The following is a 12,135-nucleotide window of genomic DNA, read 5'->3' on the forward strand; positions in this document are numbered from 1 at the left end:
CTACAATGGGGTCAGTCAGGTTTCCAGTATCGTCTCCATCATTCTGCTGGACAAAATAGCACAGCAAGTTGCAGTATTTTTTAGATGGTCCGAAGAATGGCTGAAAAGGAATGCTTGTCCCCGATTGTTGGCCTGTGTAAAATGCCTGCTATTGCTCATTTGTTGATCAGATCTTTTATGCCAGCATCACCCTGTGTAAATAGGGGATATTATGCCGACAATGTACTGTATGGGAGACAAATGATCGTAGAAACGATCATTTGTCACCTGTGTGAAGTTGGCACCCCATGTTCTTAAATTTCAAAAAGAAATACAACATTCGTTTGTGCTGGTTTGTGCCGCAAAAATAAATGTTTGCGCCGCTTTGGTTTCCGAGATATTGCGCGCTTGATTTGCTGAAACCCCGCCCACTTTCCACCCCATGTTTTTAACCCTGACCCTAGACTCCCCAGGTGTGCTGCAGCTTGCCCCCCCCCCCCCCCAACTTTTTTTGGGGCGCAAGCATTTTATTTTTATTTAGACACTCTAAGCATCCGGCCACTGTTAGGGCATCGCACACCCCACCGCTGATCAACTTCGGACGGTTGATCAGAGAGTTTGAATAAAAAAATAAAAAAAAAAGTTTCACATTTTTTTTCCTTTTTTTTATTTAGTTATTAATTTTTTTTTTGTTCTGTTAGGTTTAGGGTAAGTTCGCGAACACCATTGCCCCCACACACACGCACACCAAATAAAGTTCATCACGCACACACACTCCCCTATGGCCCGCCGGATGTTCTCGTCTGAGGAGGCATACGCCCAGCTTGCCTCCGAGTCCGAGAGCCCCAGTGAGGACGAGGATGACCCCACTTTCCTTTTGTCATCCGCGTCGTCCTCATCTAACGATGATTATGAGCCCCCAAGGCGGCGGAGCAAGGGGACCGCCATGCTAGGGACCCTGTGGCCCACACTAGTACGAGCAGCTCTGAGCCCCCTGCCGGTGAACTTGTCTGGTATACCCCAGAGCGTTTTGAGCCCGTGATTCCTGATTTTGTAGGCCAACCAGGAATCCAGATTTCCACAGTGGGTTTCACTGAATGACTACTTTAGTCTTTTTTTCAGTGACCACTTTGTAAATCTGATGGTGGAGCAAACAAACCTGTACCCCCAAAAGTTCATTGCTCAACACCCGGGATCCTTTTTGGCTAGGCCCGGTGGCTGGACCCCGGTCATTGCAGCCGAGATGAGGACGTTTTGGGGCCTTGTGCTGCACATGGGCCTAGTCAAGAAACCTAGTGTCAGGCATTACTGGAGTGGGGACATCCTCTACCAGACCCCACTCTACTGTATATCCATGACACGCTCCCGGTTTGAGGCCATCTGGAAATGCCTGCATTATGCAGATAACGCAGCATGTCCCCCCCCCCCCAAGGTGATCCTGCCTATGACCGCCTGTACAAAATCAGGCCGGTCATCAATCACTTTGGGGTCAAATTTGTGCAGGCCTATGTACCTGGAAGGGAGGTCGCGGTTGACGAGTCTCATTGCTTTCAAGGGAGACTCATTTTCCGTCAGTATGTTCCCTCTAAGCGGGGGATGTATGGCGTGAGGCTGTACAAACTTTGTGAGAGTACCTCAGGGTACAGTTTTGTGTGTACGAGGGGCGAGATTCCTGTATTCAACCCCCAGAATGTCCCCCCACTCTGGGTGTTAGCGGGAAACTTGTGTGGGACCTTATGCACCCACTGCTAGATAAGCGTTACCACCTGTACGTGGATAACTTTTATACTAGTATCCCCTTGTTCCAGTCCCTCGCCGCCAGATCCACATCCGCTTGTGGGACCGTGCGGAAAAATCAACCCGGCCTCCCTGTCCACCTCCTCCAGGTACCTATCCCCAGGGGTGCAACCCGTGTCCTTACCAGTGGAAACCTGTTGCTGGTCAGATATAAGGACAAGAGGGATGTCCTTGTACTGTACACAATTCACGGTAACGGCATCACCCCTGTCCCTGTGCGAGGTACCGCGGCAACGGTCCTCAAGCCCGATTGCATCGTCGACTACAATCGGTATATGGGAGGAGTTGATCTCCCTGATCAAGTCCTCAAGCCATACAATGCCATGTGCAAAACCTGGGCATGGTACAAAAAAGTTGAGGTCTGATTGGTGCAGGTTGCCTTGTACAACTCTTTTGTGCTGTTCCGGAGCGCTGGCAACACAGGGACATTCCTTCAGTTCTATGAGGCAGTCCTCAAGGCCCTGATCTTTTCTGACCGGGAAAGAGCAGGCCGCAGTACCTCGGGAACTGTAGGCGCCCGGATCGTCCCTGGCCAAGACTTTCCAGATGTGGTCCCCCATACTGGAAAGAAGGGACGGACCCAAAAAAGGTGCAAAGTGTGTCACAGGAGGGGGATACGGAAGGACACCACTACTTAGTGTGACACGTGCCCCGATCATCCGGGCCTCTGCATTATTGGTTGCTTCAGGGAGTACCACACTTCCATGGAGTACTAAATTCCCCAATTCAGCCACTGACAATCGGATAAAAAAAACTATGGTTCTCAGACTTGAGACACTAAAACTAAAAACTAAATATTTCTAAAATATTTTGTAAAAATAAAATAAAATTAAAAAAGTAGACATATTAGGTATCGCCGCGTCCGTAAGAATCTGCTCTATAAAAATAACTCATGACCTAACCCCTCAGATCAACACGGTCAAAAAATAAAATAAAAACGGTGCAAAAAAAAGTTTTTTTTGTCACCTTACATCACAAAAATTGTAATAGCAAGCGATCAAAAACTCATATGCCCCCCAAAATAGTGCCAATAAAACCGTCCTCTCATCCCGCAAAAAATGAGCCCCTACCTAAGATAATCAGCTAAGAACAAAAAAAATAATGACTCTGACTATGGAGATACTAAAATGTTATTTTTTTGTTTATAAAAAGATAATATAGTGTAAAACATAAATAAATAAAAAGTAGACATATTAGGTATCGCCGCATCCGTAAGAATCTGCTCTATATAAATATACCCCATGAACTAACCCCTCAGATGAACACTGTCAAAAAATAAAATAAAAACGGTGCCAAAACAGCAATTTTTGGGCAAAATTTCAATTTTTATCCTCCAGCCAAACAAAATGCTATATTTATTGCCCCTATTCTGTAGTTTGCAGAAACACCCCATGTGTGGCCGTAAACTAGTGTACGGGCACACAGTAGGGCGTAGAGGGAAAGGTGCGCAGTGTGGTTTTTGGAAGGCAGATTTTGCTGGACTGGTTTATTTACACCATGTCCCATTTGAAGCCCCCCTGATGCACCCCTAGAGTAGAAACTTCATAAAAGTGATACCATTTTGGAAACTACGGGATAAGGTGGCAGTTTTGTTGGGACTATTTTTAGGGTACATATGATTTTTGGTTGCTCTATATTACATTTTTGTGAGGCAAGGTTACCAAAAATAGAAATTCTGAAATTTCATCTCCATTTGCCATAAACTGTTGAGGAACACCTAAAGGGTTAATAAAGTTTGTATAATCAGTTTTGAATACCATGAGGGGTGTAGTTTCTTAGATGTGGTCGCTTTTATGGAGTTTCTACTCTAGTGGTGCATCAGGGGGGCTTCAAATGGGACATGGTGCCAAAAAAAAAAAAAGGCCACCAAAATTTGCCTTCCAGATACTTTCATTCTGCGCCCTGCCGTTTGGTCATACAGCAGTTTACGACCACATATGGGGTGTTTCTGTAAACTGCAGAATCAGGGTAATAAATATTAAGTTTTGTTTGGCTGTTAACCCTTGCTTTGTTACTGGAAAAAAAACTGATTAAAATGGACCGTGTTCATCTGAGGGGTTAGTTCATGGGGTATTTTTATAGAGCAGATTCTTATGGACGTGGCGATACCTAAAATGTATTTTTATTTATGTTTTACATTATATTATCTTTTTATAAATAAAATTAAAAAAAATTTAGTATCTCCATAGTCTAAGAGTCTTTTTTTTTTTTAATTCTTAGCCAATTATCTTAGGTAGGGGCTCATTTTTTGCGGGATGAGAGGACGGTTTTATTGGCACTATTTTGGGGGGCATATGACTTTTTGATCGCTTGCTATTACAATTTTTGTGATGTTAGGTGACAAAAAAAACTTTTTTTTGCACCGTTTTTATTTTATTTTTTGACTGTGTTCATCTGAGGGGTTAGGTCATGGGGTATTTTTATATAGCAGATGCTTACGGATGCAGCGATACCTAATATGTCTACTTTTTTTAAATTTATTTTAGTTTTACTAAATATTTTTGGGAAAAAATATTTTTTGGTTTTAGTGTCTCAAGTCTGAGAACCATAGTTTTTTATCCGATTGTCAGTGGCTAAATTGGGGAAGGGGAACATAAATTTAGTACTCCATGGAAGTGTGGTACTCCCTGAAGCAACCAATAATGCAGAGGCCCGGATGATCGGGTCACGTGTCACACTGAGTAGTGGTGTCCTTCCGTATCCCCTTCCTGTGACACACTCTGCACCTTTTTTGGGTCTGTTCTTTCTTTCCAGTATGGGGGACCACACCTGGAAAGTGTTGGCCAGGGACGATCCGGGCGCCTCCAGTTCCCGAGGTACTCCGGCCTTCTCTTTCCCGGTCAGAAAAGATCAGGGCCTTGAGGACTGCCTCATAGAACTGAAGGAATGTCCCTGTGTTGCCAGCGCTCTGGGACAGCACAAAAGAGTTGTACAAAGCAACCTGCACCAAGCAAACTGCAACTATTTTGTACCATGCCCGGGTTTTGCAGATGGCATTGTATGGCTTGAGGACTTGATCAGGGAGATCAACTCCTCCCATATACCGATTGTAGTCGACGATGCAATCGGGCTTGAGGACCGTTGCCGCGGTACCTCGCACAGGGACAGGGGTGATGCCGCTACCGTGAATTGTGGACAGTACAAGGACATCCCTCTGGTCCTTATATCTGACCAGCAACAGGCTTCCACTGGTAAGGGCACGGGTCGCACCCCTGGGGATAGGTACCTGGAGGGGGTGGGTTTTGATTTTTTCGCACGGTCCCACAAGCGGACGTGGATCTGGCGGGGAGAGGGACCGGAACAAGGGGATACGAGTATAAAAGTTATCCACGTACAGGTGGTAACGCTTATCTAGCAGTGGGTGCATAAAGTCCCACACAAGTTTCCCGCTAACACCCAGAGTGGGGGGACATTCTGGGGGTTGAATACGGGAATCTCGCCCCTCGTACACACAAAACTTGTAAGTGTACCCTGAGGTACTCTCACAAAGTTTGTACAGCTTCACGCCATACCTCCCCCGCTTAGAGGGAACATACTGGTGGAAAATGAGTCTCCCCTTGAAAGCAATGAGAGACTTATCAACCGCGACCTCCCTTCCAGGTACATAGGCCTGCACAAATTTGGCCCCAAAGTGATCGATGACCGGCCTGATTTTGTACAGGCGGTCATAGGCAGGATCACCTTCGGGGGGGGGGGGGGGGGGGGCCATGCTGCATTATCTGCATAATGCAGGCATTTCCGGATGGCCTCAAACCGGGAGCGTGTCATGGATATACAGTAGAGTGGGGTCTGGTAGAGGACGTCCCCACTCCAGTAATGCCTGACACTAGGTTTCTTGACTTGGCCCATGTGCAGCACAAGGCCCCAAAACGTCCTCATCTCGGCTGCAATGACCGGGGTCCAGCCACCGGGCCTAGCCAAAAAGGATCCCGGGTGTTGAGCAATGAACTGTTGGGCGCACAGGTTTGTTTGCTCCATCATCAGATTCACAAAGTGGTCACTGAAAAAAAAGACTCAAGTAGTCGTATTCAGTGAAGCCCACTGTGGGAATCTTGATTCCTGGTTGGCCTACAAAATCAGGAATCACGGGCTCAAAACGCTCTGGGGTACACCATGCAAGTTCACCGATAGGGGGCTCAGGTGGACTTATCTGGTGGGCCGGAAAACTAGTACGAGCCCCAGAGCTGCTCGTACTAATATGGGCCACAGGATCCCTAGCATGGCGGTCCCCTTGCTCCGCCGCCTTGGGGGCTCATCATCATCGCTAGATGATGAGGACGCGGATGACAAAAGGAAAGTGGGGTCATCCTCGACCTCACTGGGGCTCTCGGATTCTGAGGTAAGCTGGGCGTATGCCTCCTCAGCCGAGAACATCCGGCCGGCCATAGGAGAGTGTGTGTGTGCGTGTGTGCGTGTGTGTGTGCATGCGTGTAAATCTTTATTTGGTGTGCATGCGTGTAAATCTTTATTTGGTGTGCGTGTGTGTGGGGGCACGGGTGTTCGCGAACTTACCCTAAACCTAACAGACAAAAATAAAAAAAATAAAACAAAATAAAAAAAAAAGGCCAAAAAATGTGAACATTTTGGGTGGGGTGGTGCGATGTGCTAACAGTGGCTGGACGCTAAGAGTGCTGGCCACAGTCAGCGTACGCTGAAAAAAAAAATATATATATGCTTGCGCCCCAAAAAAAGTTGGGGGGAGGGGGGCAAGCTGCAGCACACCTGGGTGGTCGAGGGTCAGGGTTAAAAACATGGGGTGGAAAGTGGGCGAAGTTTCAGCAAATCAAGCGCGCAATATCTCGGAAACCAAAGCGGCGCAAACGCTAATTTTTGCAGCACAAACGCAGAACAAACGAATGGTGTATTTATTTTTGAAATTTAAGAACATGGGGTGGAAAGTGGGCAGGGTTTCATCAAATCACCCATGCAATATCTCGGAAACCAAAGCGGCGCAAACGTTCCTTTTTGCAGCACAAACGAATGGTGTATTTCTTTTTTTTAAATTATGAACATGGGGTGGAAAGTGGGCGGGGTTTCAGCAAATCAAGCGTGCAATATCTCAGGAACCGAACAGGCACAAACGTTCATTTTTGCCGCACAAACCAGCACAAACGAATGGTGTATTTCTTTTTGAAATTTAAAAACAGGGGGTGGAAAGTGGGCGGGGCTTCATAAAAATCTAACGCGCAATATCTCAGGTACTGAACCGGCACAAACGTTAATTTTTGCGGCACACACCAGCACAAATGAATGGTGTATTTCTTTTTGAAATTTAAGAACATGGGGTGCCAACTTCACACAGGTTCATTTGTCTCCGATAGGCAATTGTTTTTACACAGCTCAATGCAAATTCTATCAACTTGTATATAGCTGACTGACACTCATTTGGTACTGAAATTGCTCCGTGCAAGACTCCGTTTTGTGACTTTTTTTTTAAATGCCTGTGCGACAATATTTTGTCACATGGATGGTTTTATGAGGTCCTCGCCATCAGGGGGCATCATGGACAATCACAATACATTAGTAAGAGCCTTGTATTAACTTTATTTACATGATAAATGCCATTTGCTGAAGTGAGACATCCCCTTTAACAAATTAGGCCAATTATAATGAGCAATATGCCTTCAGCAATACATACACAAAGGAAGAACTTAAAGGGGTTATCCGGTCCCTGAAATGCCCCCCCATATGCCCGGGCCCCTCAAATACTATATACTTACCTTGCTCCCTGGCACCCGCGTCGCTCCTGGTCACCGCACAGCCACCACTGCTTCTCCCTGTGCAGACCAGGAGCAACGCGGGTGCCGGGGAGCAAGATAAGTATATTGACTTTGAGGGGCCCGGGCATATGGGGGCATTTCAGGGGTCGGTTAACCCCTTTAATAAAGATATACACATTGGTCTGATATATCTACCTGGGAGCGACTATTTCTCCAAGAGTGTTGGATATTCCTCGGTGATATTCCTCGTTGGCTGGATGATAAGCTATAGGAAAGCCATTACCAGTGACAGCAGGCTCAGGTACAGGAGTCTGAAAGGCTACTCTAGGTCTTTCTGGTGGAGACCTTTCATCAATAAGTGGTTTATTTTCAATCACTGTTCTGCTTGTCTTCTGTGGGTCAACCAGTATTCCAGGACGATAGGGGACATTTCGATCTGACATTTCCTGCTGGCGATATATTGCCCCAAATTGTCGTAACCGGTCAGGCTTTTCAAAGAAATGCAAAGATGTTTCAGCGTTGGTTTTTACGTTAGTTTTAATTTCAGAGTTTTTATTACTGTTAAAAGTTAAATCCTTAAAAAAAGAGGAAGAAACATAGCTGTGTTTTTCACTTTTTTAGGTAAATAAGCTCTTACCCAGGCATAAAAATGCTAACTCTCTAGAGCCATCTATGAGCTTATTTACATACATTCATTTAAAAAAAGAAATTATCTATGCTGGCTATGGCACATCTGCAAACACTGGTTAGTTTAGTTTACTAGTGGGTTGTAAAATATCCATGAAGCATCTGAGCCAACAGGTTAACGTTCTCTTACACCACAAGAAAGATGCCAACCACACTCAGAATGGCAAGGAGCAAGTTCCAATTCAGTGGCCTAAAGGCTATGGACACCTTTTTATTATTGCATTGTACTCCTTTTGAGCTAAAAATAATTTTTTCAATTGGTCTTTATTAAAAATGGTGAGCCTTTTTCTCTGTACAGCCTTTAGATTCTCTAGTAGCAAGCTGTCTGTTTTCACTCTGTTAAATCAGGCAGCTCAGCAGATGGCTCTTTATCTCGGATTTCTGACCTCCTCCTAAACACTTATTATAGCTCACTTCTTATCTTACTCATAAGAATGTGGGTTAAATAAGTGTTTATGACCCTTTAGAAATTTAGAGATAAGGGTTATTAGATGACCAGCACAATGTGAAAGTACGATTCTCACAGCTAGACAGTTAACCCTTTGTGACAGAACGGCTAAATATATATATTTTTTTAAACATTAAATGCTTATTGTATTTTGTTATTTTTATCCAAATAAGTGACAAAGGTACATTACAGAAATTACAGAATTTCAAAGGTAGTCACATCAAGGACTGTAATAGGAACAAAATATAAAGAGACAATTCTCGAGATCTCTAATGACAGGTGCACAACCGCAGTCTATACATTTAGTTTGAGTCTAAGTGTGGCAGCAGAAACAACGCTAACCAGGGTTTCCAGAACCTCATGAAAGAGCTAAAGTTATTTTTACGGTAAGCAATTAGCTTTTCATATACACAATGGGTTGAAATAACGTCAATCTATAGATGGGATTAGGGTAGATTTCCAATTTCTAGCTATCAGAAGTTTAGCAGACAGTAGTATATGACATATCAATTTTCGGTGAGGGTAACGGCTAAATATTTTTATAAAGACCAATTGAAAACAGGATTTAGCCCAAAATGAGTAAAATGTAATCGTAAAGAAATTGCCCTGAAGGTGTACATAGCCTTTAAGCGAGAGCTCAGGAGTATAAAAAATATATATGGTGCCAGATATTTAGAGGAGGCCTTGCAGGAATAACTCTGATGCTGCAATGAGAGGCATGGACTGCCATGGGACTGTGCTACTGGATCTATCCTGGAGTATGCCTAGGTGCTCAAGAGACTGGGAGGTAAACCAGACTGTTAAAACCACTATATGTCTATGTTTTTATGTACTGTAGGTTTTACAGAAAAACAGAGAACAAGAAATTGCTAGTGTGTCCCCTAAAAATCGGAGCTCGAGTTATTTTTTAATATTCTATTCTTGGCCAGTTTTGAATGGAATATGATCTGCATCTATCTACTGAAATGCTTGACTAAAGCTGTGAAAAAGGAGACTTTTGTATTACTTACCAGTAAAGTCTCTTTCTCGCTCTTCCTTGGGGGACACAGGAAACCATGGGTATAGCTCTGCTCCCTAGGAGGCGTGACACTAAGCGAAAGCTGTAAGCCCCTCCTCCATCAGCTATACCCTTCAGCCTGGAGAAGAGACTGCCAGTTGCGTGTCCAAGTAGTGAAAGATAACCACCAACCGGAAAAAGAACTGTCGGGCCCCAACGGGGGCAACCAAGCCGGAACCACAACTGTAACCCAATGAAGGGCGGGTGCTGTGTCCCCCAAGGAAGAGCGAGAAAGAGACTTTACTGGTAAGTAATACAAAAGTCTCCTTTTCTCGCCCATATTCCTTGGGGGACACAGGAAACCATGGGACGTTCCAGAGCAGTCCCAGAAGGGAGGGACCAGAACAAACTCAACCAACGCCAGAGGCATCAATCAACTGCCGCCTGCAACACCAGACGGCCTAAAGCAGCGTCAGCCGACGCATGAGTATGCACCCTGTAGAACTTGGTGAAGGTGTGCAAGGAGGACCAAGTGGCCGCCTTGCAAATCTGCTCCGAAGAAGCCCGATTTCTCTGAGCCCAGGAAGCCCCGACCGCTCTAGTGGAGTGAGCGGTAACACCAAGGGGAGGAACCCTGCCCTTGGCGAGATAAGCCTCAGTAACAGCCATCTTGACAAAACGAGCGATAGCAACTTTGGATGCCGCCATCCCTCTGCGCGACCCTTCCGGGACCACAAAGAGCGAGTCAGTATGCCTGAAAGAGCTGGTTACTTCCAGGTAAATCTTGAGCGCCCTGACAACGTCCAGGCGATGAAGCTTCCTCTCCCGCGGATGGGAAGGGGAAGGACACAAAGAGGGGAGAACGATGTCCTCGTTCAGATGAAAGGCGGAGACCACCTTAGGAAGGAAGGAAGGGACCGGACGAAGAACCACCTTGTCCTGGTGGAACACTAGGAAAGGTTCCAGACAGGAGAGTGCAGCCAATTCGGACACCCTCCGAAGAGAGGTGATGGCTACAAGGAAAATAACCTTGCAGGACAGAAGTCGCAAGGAAACCGTCCGCAGAGGCTCGAAAGGAGAAGCCTGGAGCGCTGAGAGAACCAGGTTCAGGTCCCAGGGCGGTACCGGAGGGCGATACGGAGGAACCGCGTGAGCCACGCCCTGAAGGAAGGTCTTGACAGGACCAAGGGGGGCCAGTGGGCGCTGAAACAAAATGGACAGCGCAGATACCTGACCCTTCAAAGAACTAAGGCCTAGACCTTGGGCCAGTCCGCTCTGCAGGAAGGACAAAACGGTGGGGAGAGAAAAGCGGAGCGGAGGAATCCCCAGATCGGTACAGAACCCCAAAAAAGTCCTCCAGGTCCTATAATAGATCCTAGAAGAGGACGGCTTACGGGCGCGGATCATGGTGCGGACGACATCCGCAGAAAAACCCCTACGTGTCAGGACGGTGGTCTCAACAACCACGCCGTCAAACGTAGGGACCCTAAACGCGGGTGGAAGATCGGTCCCTGAGAGAGAAGATCTTCCCTGGCGGGCAGTGGCCAGGGCGCGTCTGCCAGGAGCAGCATGAGGTCGGCATACCAAGACCGGCGGGGCCAGTCCGGAGCGACCAGAATCACCGAGACGCCTTCCGCCGCGATCTTCCGAAGGACCTTGGGCAGGAGAGGGATGGGAGGGAATATGTATGGGCGCGCGAAGCCTCGCCAAGGAAGAACGAGGGCGTCGGCTCCGCAAGCTCCCGGATCCCTGGCCCTGGACAGATAGGCGGGGACCTTGTGATTGAATTTTGAGGCCATGAGGTCCACGTCCGGAATGCCCCAACGAAGGCAAATGGCCTCGAATACCTCCGGGTGAAGAGACCACTCGCCGGGGTCGACGGTGGTGCGACTGAGGAAGTCCGCCGCCCAATTGTCCACCCCTGGAATAAAAATTGCAGATAGGGCCGGGACGTGGGCTTCCGCCCAACGGAGAATGCTGGTGACCTCCCGCATCGCTGCAGCGCTGCGAGTGCCCCCCTGGTGGTTTATGTACGCCACGGCCGTGGCGTTGTCTGATTGTACACGAACTGGATGACCCTTCAGCAGATGAGTCCAGTGTCGTAGAGACAGAAGGGCCGCTCTCAGTTCCAGGACATTGATCGAGAGTTTGGACTCCGATGGAGACCAAATGCCCTGGACGGATCGGGGAGGAAACACGCCTCCCCAGCCCGAGAGACTGGCATCGGTTGTAACCACCAACCAGTTGAGTGGCAGAAAGGACCTGCCCAGAAGAGGGGACTGTAACCACCAGCGGAGAGATGACCGCACCGGAGGCGACAGATGGAAGGGATGATCCAGAGACTGCGGCGATTTGTCCCAGGAGGAGAGGATCGCCCGTTGGAGAGGGCGGGAGTGAAACTGCGCAAATGGGATCGCCTCGAAGCAGGCAACCATCTGCCCCAATACCCGCATGCAGAAGCGGAAGGACGGTCGACGGTGGAGAAGGAGACCCCGAACCGCCCCACG

The 12,135-nt window shown here is 47.3% G+C and overlaps 1 protein-coding gene across 4 annotated transcripts in view; it reads right to left on the reverse strand.

Annotated features, from left to right (window-relative positions):
- CSPP1 (centrosome and spindle pole associated protein 1) overlaps nt 1-12,135 on the reverse strand; it is a 119,478-nt gene that overhangs the window by 53,997 nt on the left and 53,346 nt on the right. For all 4 annotated transcript variants that reach the window (XM_040432805.1, XM_040432806.1, XM_040432804.1 and 1 more), the window contains one exon: nt 7,692-7,984. In XM_040432805.1, coding sequence (XP_040288739.1) covers nt 7,692-7,984 — 293 coding nt within the window. The remainder of the gene's footprint in view (nt 1-7,691; nt 7,985-12,135) is intronic.

This window comes from Bufo bufo, chromosome 5 (genome assembly GCF_905171765.1).
Source record: "Bufo bufo chromosome 5, aBufBuf1.1, whole genome shotgun sequence".
Taxonomy (NCBI): Eukaryota; Metazoa; Chordata; class Amphibia; order Anura; family Bufonidae; genus Bufo; species Bufo bufo.